Here is a 15806-nt window from a genome sequence, read left to right as displayed (position 1 = left end):
TTCCAAAAAGCGCCCACCCCTGCACCAGAGACCAGCACACGACTGAACTGTCCCATCCCAGCAGTGAAAACACCCTGGGTCCAACCAAACCCCAGCCCCCACAATGTTCTCAGCTGTCAGCCCTCTCCTCATGCCCTGTCCTGCATCAGCCCCTCACCCTGAGCACTGTTTGCCCTTCCAGGGATGCCATTAGACACCTTTGTGCCCAGAGAGCACATTTTATCTAAATCCCACAGAACAGCACTAATGCCATCAGGGTGCTGATTGCTGGGGGGTTACATAACAGCCAAAGAGCCGGGGGGCACAGAGGGCACAGGCAGGTCTGGGGCACTCCACAGCCCCAGGCAGGATTGGGTTTTGGTTTAAATAGGCACAGCTCATATTTTATGCCAGTTTAATTTGCTTCGCAGCAGCTCTTCTAGCCTCACGGAATTTCACATTAAGCTTCTTACAGCGGATTTAATGGTAATCTCTGGGAAGTCCATGGACATGAGATGGACAATCAATCTCTCACACTTCTGCATTTCTCAAGAAACCCTCGAGGAAGCCACACAGCACCAGCAGAGACACCAGAGGCTGAAAAGGGCACGGGCAATTCATCTCAGCCCTGGAGATGCAGAGCATCAAAACAAGTAACCAAACACAAGCTGAGACTACTCAGAACAACTGTGAATGGTGTCTCATCAAAGGAAATCCCTAACTCTGGGAAGCAGCTCATGCTTGTAAAGTCACTAAATAATATACAAACAAAAAAGGGGTGAAGCTTAAGAACAAAATCATTCACTACCCAGAATGGAGAATCAACCCCAAGCACAACCAAAACCTATCAGCATGTTTCAGCTCGTTGTAAGTCTGGCCCTGTCTGGCTGTGTCTTCTTTTTCTTTCAAAAAAACCCAAACCAAATGCAAAAACTTGGCAGCAGCAGCTCCCAGAAGTCACATCTGAGTAACATGAATTTCACAGTATCTGCTCTTTCAGCCTCCCCTATTGACACCGTGGGCTCAGTGCTTCCAGGATGACCAATAACTCATCTTATTTTCACATTACAAGTCAAAGGTTTCTGCTCTTCACCTTCTCAAGCAAATCCTTGACAATCCTTAGTTATTCTTGCCATGGGAGAACCCAGAGTTCCTTCCCAGACTGAGGCCCCCTCCTCTTTTGCTCTTAGAGATCAGAAAGGAACCAGAAGCATCCAAACAAAAGCTTGGCACTACAGCATAATCCAAAAAGAGTCTGAATGATCCTTAATGACAAGCTTTGTTCTGTCACCGAGGCTTCACAGAGCACTGTGCAGTGCAGAAATGTCCTGCCAGGCCAGTGCCTCTTTTACAGGGCTGTGCTGCCCTGTTGGACACCATGAATAATTCATGTTTTCCACCCCTGCCCAAGGACCCCTCCTTCTGCCAGCTCAGCAAAGTTCCACTTATTATCTTCAAGCAATTAGCCCAGGTTTCATCCTTTCTTCAGAAACAACTCCACCAGAGCTGTGCATTGTGAGAGCCCTGGTGCCACTGCAGCACAGCGGCCAGAGGAGTGTAAGTTTTCCATTAGGACTATGGAATTAGTCCTTTGTCAACACTGAAAAGCACAATCGGTTAAGCACAGCCATGGCCAAGTGCCAAAGCACATTGTCACATCAATGGGGTGAACAAGGAGCACAGATTTATTAAGCAAACACAGTTAAGTTTGCACATCCTAATCCTCTTTCTTCCTCGAGGATCCCTCAGCAGGGAGGGCACAGCAGTTGATTATGACACCACAGAGCATGTGGAAAAAGCAGGAGGAGGGAAGAATCGGAGGAGGAGAGTTTCCGCTGTCCCTGCCAGGGCTCCCAGGTGTGTGGTGCCACCGTGCCAGATCGGGGGTGGCTGTCAGGACAAGCAGCACCCTCCCCTGTGTGACCATGACAGGAGCACAGGCACCAGCCCCAGGGTCTGTGCCCATGTCCCCAAAGGAAACCCAGGGGCTCCCCAGGCCAGGGGAGCTCTGCTCAGGAGGGCAATCCCCCCTCGCTGCAGCTCTGCAGTGCCAGGGCAGGGGCTGACCCTTCCCAGCCTCCCAGCTGGCACACAGCAGCCTGAGCATCCCAGGAGCCGTGCCTCTGCATGCAGAGGTGGAGAACACTAAACCACAAACTCCTTCTCTGCCAGAATCCCACATCTGCCCTCCAAAAAAATCAATAAGTACGTAAATAAGGATCATACACTGGTGAACCAGACCTTGTTCTCAGCCTGCCTGTGTTGCATGATACAACAAATACAATTCCCATAACATACTGAGCCAGGGCAGACCCCCTCATTCACCACACTGCCCTTTATACGTCACACCTCCCACTTAACTTCACCAATTTAACAAAATATAGGAAAAAAACCCTTCTGCCCAAAGGCCCTTCCTCAAGCTTGCTGCTGTGCCCACACAGAGACGTGCAGAGGATGAACTGTCCCAGGCTCAGTGCAAACAATCCCTTCTGATGTCTGCACATTTATCAGTGAACGTGTGACAGCCCCTGCCCAGCAGCAGGGCCTGGGGAGGGGAGCAGTGACAGGGCACAGGAACAGCTGGAACAGGGATCCAGTCCCCAGGGCCTGGAGCCAGGCTGGAGGGAGCACTGCTTCCCCCCAGGCTGCCACACAAAGCCACATCTGGAGCTTGGCTAGAGACTAGGAAGAGGGGAAAAAAGCAGAATAGAATGGAAGGTGAAGTTAATTAACCTTTAAAAGTAATGAATGGAGAGTGCAGTGCAACAGATGGTATGAACTAATTTATTCACCCTCCTCAGAAATAGTCATTTTGCTAAAGAAACATGTTTATCTATTCTATTTTAAATTACCTCGGTGCAAGTCAGCGACAGTGAGTCATCTGTGGGCAAACAATGAATTGACAGTCTCAAACACCAAAGTGATTTTATTACTGAAAATGATGCTGTCTGGTGCATCTGAGTTTCAGGCTGATCAATGTTTCTGTTGGTAACGTGGGAACACCTCTGAGCCCGCTCTCTGCTGTCGCTGCTATCGATAACCTGCCACAGCCCAGGCTCAGCTCCCTGCCCTCCAGCCAGCTTTGCTGGCACTGCCAGGGAAAAGCCAGCCTGGGCTCCCCACAGCTCCCACTTCAGTCATGCAGGGAGGGACAGAGCAGCACGTGCTCCCTGGGGCATCAGCTGCTGAAGGGAAGAGGAAAAACCAGCACACACATCCCTTGCAGCAAGCTCAGTGCTGGACAGAGCTGGGACGGTTCCTGTCAGCACGTCCTGCTCACCAGCCCCTGCTGTCCCCAAGCTGCTGTGTGTCACCACAGTGCCAGCACTGACCCAGTGTGCCACTGGGGCAGCTCAGCCTCCTGAAAAGCACTGAAGGAGTTACCTCAGTAATTCTAATCTATGCCCCAGAGTTTTGGAAAGACAACAGTTCTTCAGCAAACAGCAACATTTCCCCTAACACCGTGACAGTGTTCTGTAGATTTACTGAAAAAAAGAGTAGACTTCATTCATAAGCACCAAAACCACGACCACTAAGTAGTTAGCAAGCACATAACCTGGTTACTACCTGGCCAGCCACATTCTCTGCAGAACTGATCAGATACTGCCCCTGGAGCCACCAGCATCCAGCTCCAGCACCCTCTGAACCCTCAGTAGGGCCATGGCAGGGACACTTTGTGATGCCCCACCATGACACTCAGGTCAGGCAGCACTCAGGACAACACTGGGCAACCTCCTCAGGACACACCAAACCACCCCGAGGCTTCCCACCTGCCAGAGCTGCCATGTGTGTGCCAACTTCTTGTGAGTGCATTTAATGCTGACACCGATTGAAGGGGTTATTGCAGTGAAACCTGTGGAAGACAGTTCTTCCCAGGAGATTGATGCCTTCCATAGCCACTCAGACCAGTTTGCTGTTCCAGGCTAATTCCATCAGTATTTCAGAGCCTACACTCAGTGCCTGGACAGGTCTTTGGACAGCTGCAGGCACAGCAGTCCCAAAGGAACACTAATAACAACATTAAACAGGGCACTGCCATAGTCCCTGCTACAGAGGGGAGCCCAGCCATGACCCCACCTCTGAGCAGCCAAACCTCAGCACCAGGGACACCCAGGGACACTGCAGGACACCCTGGGACATTAGGGGCACCCTGGGATACTGCAGGACACTCTGGGACACCACAGGACACTCCAGGACAGCAGGGACACCCAGGAACACTGCAGGATACTCTGGGACAGCAGGGACAACACTGCAGGACACTCTGGGACACCACAGGACACCCCAGGACAGCAGGGACAGCCACTCACTGCCCTACAGCCCTCGCTGGCCTCCCTATACAGGGATGGCATTGGCACAACCAAGGATGAGCATCTGGAATTTGGCCTTGCTATCACATCTGGGTAAGGAAAGGACTGCAGAATGACCTGGAGCAGAACTGCACCCTCAGCCAAGCTCTCCGGTGTGGAATGTGTTTATCCACACATACACTGCCATGAGATTCAGAACTTGAAGCTGCTGCTTTCCTTGCAGGCCTGTTCCCAGCCCCTCCAGGAGAGCTGGCTGCTGTGAATTATTCAGTTCATATCCATTACCTGCTGCACCTGGGAAGGCAGATGGAGTAACACCTGCCCTCCTTTAGCCACGGCCACCAAAGCTCCACGGAGAGCTCTGGGTACCCAACATCTGTGAGAGGAACAGCAGCATTTGCAGCCCCAGCACAGGCAGCCCTCCCCACAGAGCATCCACAAACAACTCACTTTTGCCTAAAATAGGATCTGGTTTTTATACAATAGCTGTGTCTATTCCCAGAGACTTCCACCACTAGATAAAAGATATCCACTAAAATCAACCACAACAGATACAAAGAAAAAAAAGCGTATCAACCCCCAACACTGCCCTGAAATTTTCTAACATCTTATAATGGGCAAGATGATATTTCAAAGTATGATCCATTACTTTTGGTGGCTTTATTTTAGTCTGTTTGATTTCAAATTTCAGATAATCTCATCACAAAAATTTCTTCTGAGCTACACAATTCTGGCAAGAAAGCTCTAATGCTAAATGTATTTTCTAAGTGTTTTCTTTAAAAGAACATAATCCAACATCCTTAAGGATGAGCAGAATACAAAAATTAACTTTAATCTACCATAATTTCTCCTTCTCTCTACAGCATTTTCTCTCTATCCACTTAGAGGCTTAAGCTAATTGCCACTTTCCATTCAGCACTGACTTAAATGGAACAAAATTAGACATTACAAACAACAAGATGATGAAGAAAGTTATTCAAGATGTCTTCCTTTTTTTGTAGCATCTCCTGCAATTCTTGGAAAGACATCTTTTATCCAGTGCTTTCATTCAAATTTTACATACCACTTGCAAATGTGTTATACTATTTATAAGTGCTACTAGAAAAAAACAACAAACTCTTCTCCACTGAACGCCACAGCAAAATTCCCAACAGATGAGAAGGTCAAGAATGTTTTTATTCAAGGCAAACACATTTGTAGTAATCTAGGCTAACAGAGAAGTGCAGTTTGTCCTCATCAAAAGAGCAGTATCTTAAACACAAGCTACATGTTCTCATGGAGAAATCGACTTGACTTTCAAGTCAATACAAACCCACCAGGTTTTCTTGTTAAACATTCAGGAATAAATACACAGTTACTGTATCAACAGTGTCCACATAAACACCGCAATTTACCAGTCCCAAGGGTTAAGTTACTTGATTTTTCTATAAGCATTTCCAGACACATCACTAGCTCGTCCTATGGCAATTCCACACTCAAACATCCTTACCTTTTTCTGGACTTAAATTTTTATATACTTCAAGGTCTGCCATTAAATTTGTAAGTCACGCATTATTGGCAAGCAGAACGGAAATTCCCTTCAGGAAAGGCTCGGTTTGATCTTCACGCCTTCAGAGCCAACACATTTGGAAAGCAATCCTTGGAAGTACGGCCGAGCACCGCTGCTCAGGATGAGCGAGGAAACCTCGGGGATCCATAGCACAGAGAGGAGAGCAGGTAACTTGGCTCAGAGCCGAGGAGCGCAGGCTGCGAGGGAGCCGGCAGCATCTGCCCGTGCTGCAGCTGCGAGCTGTTCCTGCACACAGCGCTGCTCCCGTGTCCCCGCACACAGCTCCGGGTACCGCACACAGCGCTGCGGGCACCGCAAGAGCTCCGGGTACCGCACACAGCGCTGCGGGCTCCGCAAGAGCTCCGGGCTCCGCACACAGCGCTGCGGGCTCCGCAAGAGCTCCGGGCTCCGCACACAGCGCTGCGGGCTCCGCAAGAGCTCCGGGCTCCGCAAGAGCTCCGAGCACCGCACACAGCGCTGCGGGCTCCGCAAGAGCTCCGGGCTCCGCAAGAGCTCCGGGCTCCACAAGAGCTCCGGGCACCGCACACAGCGCTGCGGGCTCCGCAAGAGCTCCGGGCACCGCAAGAGCTCCGGGTACCGCACACAGCGCTGCGGGCTCCGCAAGAGCTCCGGGCTCCGCAAGAGCTCCGGGCACCGCAAGAGCTCCGGGTACCGCACACAGCCCTGCGGGCTCCGCAAGAGCTCCGGGCTCCTCAAGAGCTCCGGGTACCGCACACAGCGCTGCGAGCTCCGCAAGAGCTCCGGGTACCGCACACAGCGCTGCGGGCTCCGCAAGAGCTCCGGGCTCCGCAAGAGCTCCGGGCTCCTCAAGAGCTCCGGGTACCGCACACAGCGCTGCGAGCTCCGCAGGCGCTCCGGGCACCGCAGGCGCCCCGGGCTCCGAGCGTGCCCGGTCCCGGAGAGCGCTGCACGGTCCCGGGGAGCTCAGGGAAGTCCCGGGGATCGCTGCTCGGTCCCGGGGAGCGCTGCTCGGTCCCGGGGAGCTCAGGGATCTCCCGGGGAGCGCTGCTCGGTCCCGGGGAGCTCAGGGATGCCCCGCGGGGCGGGCAGGGATTACCAGAGTCCGGCTGAGGAGTGACGCAGGCTGAATGCGGGAGGGGAAATGCAGCCCCGCTCCAGAGTAACCCCCGGCACCTACAGCCAGGGGTTCTGCGAGCGGCAGCAGCCTTTGCCCTGGCTCTGGGCCCCTCCTCCGGCCGTGTCCCACTGTCCCTAAGCCAGGGAACAGCCACCCTGCAGGCTCAGGCCAGCTGCGCTCGCTCGGGCTCTGCATCCCTGAGCGGTTCAGTGCCCGAGGAGCAGGAGTCCCCCGGGAGATGCTGAGCACCAACTCTCCCAGCAGCTACAGAAACCCCCGTGCCCCTGGCAAAACCCTGGGCTGCTTACAGGCGTCCCTGAAGTCAGGGGCTTTACAGGAAAAACAATGGACAGAAGCATTCACACTTGCATAAACTGCACTTCCTTACAACGGAGCCCAGGGGCTCACTGGGCTGGAAAGCACAGCAAGAATTAAGTAAGCTCCACATAAATGCCTCGCATCTTTCATTTATTGCATTTTCTAATTCTGTCTTCAGCTGACTCTTCCACTGTGACATTTACATCAGCACACCAAAGGAATTCTCAGCTGTATTCCCAAACATTGTGACAGCAACAGAGAGACAGAATTTGTCTAGCACAGGCCAGGAAAAAGTTACAAGAGCAACAACCTGACAGAGGAGGAAAACAAATAAAAAAGCCACTCAATAAAACCCACCCGTTATAGTCCCACATGCCTGCAGAACTTCAGTTGATGGGAGACAAGATCCAAGTGGAGCTGACATGTTTTACTTGCTGAGAAGTCATTTCTTAGCTGCTGCTAGCACAGAGAGCCTTCCCACAGCCCCCAGGACAGAGCCCAGCACTCTGCAGGGTATCCATGGACTGTGTCCAGCACCCTGGAACGTGAAACAAGAGCCCAGAGCCACTGCAGGATCTCTTGGCTGCTCTGAGCTGTGGCTCCAATGGCACTGCCAGGCTGGGATGGCAGAAGTGGCACAAGTCCCACTCTGAGTGTCACCCATTGCCAGGCAGAGCGAGGGAAGCGTTACCCCAGCTCTGGTTCCCAGCTCAGCTCACCACGTTCATGGCTGAAATCACCACTCTGAAGCCTCTGGACAGTTAACAGTGCATGGACAGTGAAATGATGTGCTATAGCTGCAATTCAGCAACAAAAAAGAAACTGTCACTGCTGTACAGTTTAATTATTGATATATCAGATTGCACTTGATAATGTGTTAAATGCAAATTACACTCCTACTGTTCTGTTAGTTATAAGATGAGCTATACACAAGCACCTTCAACACCACAGCTGCTCTGTAAGAAACCTTACACAATCACCAATACATTCTTCATTGTTTTGTCTCCAAAATAGACTTCCTTTTAAAACCAGGCATGTTTAAATGCTACATGACTTTAGAAATTCAAGCATGTTATATAGGTTAGAAAAACATTTCAGCAAACAAATGAAGATGTTATATAATTCAGTTGACATATGCCAAATGGTAAAAGAAGATCTGTAGGTTTATTCAACTTCCAAAATTAAAAAAAAAAAAAAGAAAAAAGAGAAATCAATCCCCATGACAACTGCTCAGTGTCAAGCCAGGTTTTGCATTTAATCCCTGTCAGTTTGCCTGGCTTTTCCCTCGCTCCCAGGGGTCACAGGCTCCTGCTGGGAATGCTCTGCAGAGCCACAGGACACACAGTTCTAACACTCCCAGAGGTGATGGTGACAAACAAGCTTTCTGAACAAAAAACTCATTTTCCTTTATCAGTAATTGATTGACATCAATGACCACCATAAGACAAGATCCTTTCAGCCATCACTGCTGTCCCATGGGTATTGCACAGTCCGGAGCTAAGGTCTGGCAGGAAAAGTAACAGCCTCACCTCCACACCTGTTTTTCCCACTTAGGTTTTCTGCCCACACCTCACGAGGCTCAGATTACCAGAGAGAGACACAGCCCTGCAAGTTCTACTGCAAAATATCCATTTTCCAATAAATGAGAATATGATTTAACTAACAGTTTGGAAATTACAGCATCAGAGGAAGGTTCATTTTCTAGCTCATTGGGTTTTCCTTTATCACTGTCAAAATAGCTGGAAACCAGTACAAAGCCTAATTCTACTAAAGAGCAAGAAAAGCTGATTAGAGAACTAACACCTCTTACAGGGAATAGATAATGAAATAAGGAGATAACAACATCTTCATAATCATCTTCCAAGTGTAATCTTAGATCTGAACTGTGAGACAATCTCCTTGTGAAAAGTCAGCCAGCCAGCTGTGAATAAAACTTTGTATCAGCTACATGGAAAACTTGTCATTTTTATCAGATTAAAGATTTATCGACTCATTTATCGTTAATGAAGGCATCGTTCTATGGAAAGCTGAGGAAGACACAAAAATGGAAGGGGAAAAGTACCTGGCATTAGAACACAACTACCTGAAATACTGTCTGGAGACAGATCCCCCATGAGGCTTCTCCTTTCAATGAAGGATGGATCCAGAGGCAGACAAAGTAGAGAGAGTTTCTTCAGGCATTTTAGGCCCTTTTTAAATCTAAGTGGACCTTAATACATTAATTCCTTAAGGCTCTTCTTGCAAACACGTTTTCATTTACATCTGTTTGTTCTGAGGAATGAACTGTGGATATTTCACATAAATTGGAATATGAACCCAAACACAAATTCCTGCACTCCTAAGTTGTGCTTTCCCAGCATCATTATGAAACTCCAGCTGAAGCGACTCTGGAGATAAAAGGCTGAATCCTGCAGCCCACATCTGGCATCTGTAGCTGTGCCCCCAGCCTTGCACGAGGCTTCAGCAGAACTAATTATACAGCACTGCCCATCAGCAAACATCAGGCCTGAAGGATTTGTGCAATCTGGCAAAGCTCTAGGACTGCTCCCCCAAAACTCTTGTGCTCCAATAACCAAAATAGTCCATTTGACTGCATAGAAAAGGAGAACAGAAGGTATTTTATGTTCTCATTGGGCACAGAAGTCCAAGTTCACTGAAGCAAGGAGAGGTTCTCTGTGGTTTCCTCATCAGGATGTGCCCAACATAAGGACCTGTGTCACCTGTCGGGCTCAGACCCACTCACTCCTTCCAAGCAATTCCCTTTCCAAGGTGAAACAACAGCACAACACAACCTGCTCCATCCCTGACAGCCGGAATTCCTGCCTCCCTCCAACCACAGGGTTCACACCAGCCACCACCAGTTTGGGGGTTAATTCCCACAGACTGTCACAAGCATAAATGAATTCCAAAAATCTTACAGGAAAATATAAAACTATCAGATGCAATGATAAAAACTGCAGTTATCTAGATGCAGTTTTGGCTGGGGAGGTACTTGCCTTGCTGACTGGGAGGCACTGGGAGCCACAGGAAGGGCTGCTCTGTACAATTTGGGGTTTTTTTCCCTTTATCCTTCTAGGAAGTATAGACCATCTAGTAGCAAAATTAAATGGATGTTTGCTCTGACAGCACAGCCATTCCTACGTTGTTGCTGCCAGCAAACAAACAAAACATGATGCATATTTACAGCTTAAAACCCCTGGAAAAAAAAACAAACAAAGAAACCCCTCCTTCCAAGCCTAGAGGGATACTGTACTTTGTATTTTGGAACTGCTTGCAAGAGGACAGAAAGGAAAGTGGGTTCATCAAATCCTCAAGGCTATTCCAAACATTCTAATTGCTTGTCTTCTCTGTTCTGCAGAAACTGTTAAAACAGCTCACCCCCAGCCCCTGTGTCTGGTCTGTTATTCTCTGTGTGCACACACTGCTCTATCTCACTGCTGCTGCTGCTGAAGAAAACTGACGGTTTTGCTTCTGGGCAGATAAGACTCCCCAGAGTACAAGGCACAGCAGCAACCTCCACTTCTGTAACCAAAAATTTCAGACATAAACAGATAAGAATTTTAATATCCTGCAAATGCAGCCATTAGCAGCTTTTCCTAATAAAATTATAAAATGATGAGAGAGCCTTAGGCAATGTGGATGCACACAGTACTTCATTACACACACAAATCTCAGTCATTATTTAGAGAAAACCCGTCAGAGCCACGTGGAAAGCCCCACACATGTGTATCAATACTTCATCTTGTCTAACAACATGCAAGTGTCTCAAAGCACCATTAAAACCCAGCAGAGAGCAGCCTGATCCACGCACAGCAGCATTCTCCTGAATGCAGTGGGAGCACTGCTGTTTGTAGCTGAAGTTCACTGGACACAGGAATTGATTTGGGACCACAGATAGTTTTCCAGCCTTATTTCCCACTAGTCAATACATTGGGGGAATATAATCACATTTACAACTTCAGAGCAAGAGCACAAATACAATGCTGTAACAATTTTTCCAAAACTTGTTAGTCTCCCACTCTAAGTACTTTAGTTTTTCCCAAGCCTGTTTCATACACTCGTGGACAATTTTCAACTTTCTCTTGTGCCAATTTCCCCCTATCAGTTCAATTAAGCCTTTTCCTCCCTGAGCTTTCCCTTTACAATGGACTCAGGGCCAGCAGTCACATCCCCTGTCAATCTTTGATTTCCCAAGCTAAACAACCCTGACTCATCTCATCTCCACTTCTGTACCCTGTTCCTGAGCTCCCCCTGCTCAAACACCGATGCCCAGAACTGCATGAGGCTGGGCCTTGTGGCACCAACACCTTCATCCTACTCCTGAACACTCCAAATTCTGTCCCCCTGCTGCAGGGCACTGCACTGCAACAGGGCTGCAGCCTCAGCTCGCTGTTTCTGCTGCAAGCTGAGCCTTTTTTCCTTTTGGTTTCTTTGGGGAGGTTTGGGTTTGTTTGGGGTTTCGTTGGTGGTTTTCAGTCAGCCTTTGGTTTTTTTGGTTTTTTACACAAAACAGTCAAACCACTCCCAATAGACACAGAGCTTCAGCATTTTTATTAGTGCAGTCCATGAGTTCTTGCATTTGAACTCCTCAGCAGGCCAACAAATGGAACCCCATCTGCCCAGGTGCTTAGAGCAATGCAGGTCCCACAGGGTGTGAAGGAAACACCAGAGATGAGCAGAGCTGGGCAGCAAAATTCCTCTTGTGCCCCTCTGCAGACACTTCCAGCCCTTCTAAAGGATACTCCTACTCTTTCTAAGAGCACCAGCTGGCCCTAGGGGATATTTTTACCCCAGCTGCAGCAGTTGAGCTCCAGACAATCACTCCAGACAGCCCTGATGCCACTGAACTGTGCACTTGGATGATGTGAGCAGCCTGAATTACCAGCACAGCCCTGGAGGAAGCAGCTCCTGTGGAGCACCAGAACACCACGCTAATTCCTGGGACATGCACACATCCTTACACCATGTGTGGCACTGTCACCTCTGCCACTGTCCAGGGCAGGGTTCAGCCCCTCCGTACACCCAGAGGGAAAGGAACTGGCTCTGCAGTTGCTTAGGTTAAAGGAGACAAATGGGAAGCCCTGATGGATTCTGTCAGGGAAAAATAGTTCATCTTATCTGGTCATCAATCAAAGATAAATAAATTAGGCCAGGAAATCTTTCTGGTCTAGGATTCCTGCTAATTATGCCTTGGGCTGTAGATGATTATCACTTTGCAGACTCATCCCTCAATAGCTGCTCGTGGATTACTGGACTCTGTGCTGATGGATCATTATCCAGCCTCTGCACCATTAGCAGGATAAAGACATGGTGCTGCTCTGTGCTGAAACACCACCTCAGGTCACAGAGCATGGGCCAGACTCTTCTTTCACTGTCTGGAATAGCAGAGCTGCAAATACACATCCCTGTAACTGTTGCAGTCACACACTGGTGCAGGAGAGCAGGGAGCTGCCTGGGGAGAGCAGGGATTAACAGGCATCTCCCAAAAATCTGCCACAGTGCTCAGGGACACCTGGGTGAACACATCCCTTCCACAAGGGCAGAGGAGCTCTGCAGGAACATGATCCCACCAAACCAGTGGGACCACACGAGGGGCCTGATAAATCCCAGGAATGAATCCATTCCAGTGGAGAAGCAGAATGGTTCTGCCTGGAGATGACAGCACTTTCCCTCTAACACAAGTCCCGAGTGCAGCACACATGAATTAATGTGACAACACCACTGTCAGACTTACTTACAGAAAGTTATTAACATTCTTCTGGTGTCCCAAATAGAACCAGAAGTGCTCGTGGGCAAGGAAAAAAAACAGTACAGGGAAAAATGGGGCTCTCTCTGAACTGGCTTTTATTAGGAAGATTCACAGACTGACAAATGATTAATTCTCCCACTAAGCCATTAACTTCATTGATGGTGACATAACCACGATGACAAAAATGCAGATAGAGTTTGGTTGGGCTGCAAACCTCTCCATCCCTGACAAACACACTGAAAATGGAGCTGTATGTTCTCTAGGGGAAAAAAATACCTTTGCTTTGAATGAGACAAGTATTTCTATCTTTAATTCATAGCCATTCCGTGCTGCTATTATTAGTAGTGCCATAATTCTGCCCTAAAGTGATGGTTTCTAATTACTGACCTCAAAGGGAATAAAGAATACAAGATCTCAGAACTCAGCTCTGCCTGCCCCGGGGTCAGCCCCCACTGCCTGCCCAGGGCTGCCGCAGGTCCAGTACCGGGGGATCAGTCGGACCTGGCTGTGTCCAGCACCGGCAGCACCGGGGGGATCGGTGGGACCCAGGACCAGGGGAGATCCGTGGGACTGAGGGGGGGAATTGGTGTTACCGAGGAGGATTGGTTGGAGCTGGTACTGAGGGGGATCGGTCGGAGCCGGTACCGGGGGGATCGGTCGGAGCCGGTACCGGGAGGGATCGGTCAGAGCCGGTACCGGAGGGGGGATCAGTTGGAGCCGGTACCGGGGTGGCAGGGAGCGGTCGGAGCCGGTACTGAGGGGGATCGGTCAGAGCCGGTACCGGGGGGATCGGTCAGAGCTGGTACCGGGGGGATCGGTCGGAGCCGGTACCGGAGCAGGGAGCGGTCGGAGCCGGTACCGGGGGGATCGGTCAGAGCCGGTACCGGGGGGATCGGTCGGAGCCGGTACCGGGGGGATCGGTCAGAGCCGGTACCGGGGGGATCGGTCGGAGCCGGTACCGGGGGGAGCGGTCGGAGCCGGTACCGGGGGGATCGGTCAGAGCCGGTACCGGAGCAGGGAGCGGTCAGAGCCGGTACCGGAGCAGGGAGCGGTCAGAGCCGGTACCGGAGCAGGGAGCGGTCGGAGCCGGTACCGGGAGGGGGATCGGTCAGAGCCGGTACTGGAGCAGGGATCGGTCAGAGCCGGTACCGGGGGGATCGGTCAGAGCCGGTACCGGGATGAGGATCGGTCAGAGCCGGTACCGGAGGGGGGATCGGTCGGAGCCGGTACCGGGGGGATCGGTCGGAGCCGGTACCGGAGCAGGGAGCGGTCGGAGCCGGTACCGGGGGGATCGGTCGGAGCCGGTACCGGGGGGATCGGTCAGAGCCGGTACCGGGATGAGGATCGGTCGGAGCCGGTACCGGAGCAGGGAGCGGTCGGAGCCGGTACCGGAGGGGGGAGTGGTCGGAGCCGGTACCGGAGCAGGGAGCGGTTGGAGCCGGTACCGGAGCAGGGATCGGTCAGAGCCGGTACCGGGATGAGGAGCGGTCGGAGCCGGTACCGGGATGAGGATCGGTCGGAGCCAGTACCGGGGGGGGGATCGGTCGGAGCCGGTACCGGGGGGATCGGTCAGAGCCGGTACCGGAGCAGGGATCGGTCGGAGCCGGTACCAGGGGGATCGGTCGGAGCCGGTACCGGAGCAGGGAGCGGTCGGAGCCGGTACCGGGATGAGGATCGGTCAGAGCCGGTACCGGAGCAGGGAGCGGTCGGAGCCGGTACCGGGGGGATCGGTCAGAGCCGGTACCGGGATGAGGATCGGTCAGAGCCGGTACCGGGATGAGGATCGGTCAGAGCCGGTACCGGGATGAGGATCGGTCGGAGCCGGTACCGGGGGCGGCGGTCCCGGAGCGCCCCCTGGCGGCCCCGCCGTGCCCTCCCCGCGCTCCCCCCGAGCCCCGCGCGGCTCCGGAGGGGCCGCCGGCAGCAGCAGCACCGAGCCAGAGCCGCACAACAGCTCCGGAGCGGCCGCCGGCAGCAGCAGCACCGAGCCAGAGCCGCACAACAGCTCCGGGACTCACCGTGGAACACGCCGTTATCCGCTAGGAAGTGCCGGCAGTACTGCAGGCAGCTCTTCTTGTCCAGACTCCAGTAACTCATCGTCAGGCAGCTTCCCGCTCACCATCAAAGCCTCTGCAAGGGAAACGGCAATGGGTAACTGCGACTTTCCTGTACAAAAAATGCCCCCAGCTACTGCAAGCACCGTAGATATTTGAGCCCTTTATGCAAAACGCTCCACTGGTTTCACACAAAGATGACAGCCAATGTAGTTCTTCGCTCTCCAAACGTGCCCATCTCCACGGACACCCGGGCAGAGGGCACGGACACTTGGCCTGGACGGAGCCAGGGCTGTGCCACACCGGTGCCACCAGCCAGCAGCTCCCATGGTGCTGCAGAGAGCAATGGCACCTCTGTCACCTCTGCCACCCTCACCCCCCCCGCCACCACAGGCCACTGTGGGCCTGCAGAGACAATCAATTTAATCCATTCACTGATGCTGTCCCACATTTAACAGGCTACAGACAGATCTGACAACACCACAAAACTATAAATCCTCCCCAAGTGAAGGTTATAGTAATTTAAAAGGTGACTCAAAGGTAATCACCCCCTGATTTTGAGACCAGAGCAGAGTTATGAGTACACGGGGCCCCTGTGCCCTTGGCAGACACTGCTCTGTGGCCCTTGGGATGAATTTGTCCATGGACAGGCACTTTGAGTTACATCAGCCCCCCAAAATGAACACTGATGGTTACAGGCAGACACACAGCATTTTGTACTTCTTTGAAGCTATGGAATTCTTAATCTCCT

General features: G+C 51.4%; 1 protein-coding gene across 1 annotated transcript in view; it reads right to left on the bottom strand.

Moving 5' to 3' along the window:
- PLCH1 (phospholipase C eta 1) overlaps positions 1–15806 on the bottom strand; it is a 58114-nt gene that overhangs the window by 32684 nt on the left and 9624 nt on the right. The window contains exon 2 of the mRNA XM_058843960.1: positions 15020–15131. Coding sequence (XP_058699943.1) covers positions 15020–15098 — 79 coding nt within the window. The 5' untranslated portion in view covers positions 15099–15131. The remainder of the gene's footprint in view (positions 1–15019; positions 15132–15806) is intronic.

Source organism: Poecile atricapillus, chromosome 8, assembly GCF_030490865.1.
Source record: "Poecile atricapillus isolate bPoeAtr1 chromosome 8, bPoeAtr1.hap1, whole genome shotgun sequence".
In the NCBI taxonomy this organism is placed as follows: domain Eukaryota; kingdom Metazoa; phylum Chordata; class Aves; order Passeriformes; family Paridae; genus Poecile; species Poecile atricapillus.
Note: the sequence above shows the minus strand (reverse complement) of the source record. Positions and strands in the feature narration are given on the sequence as shown.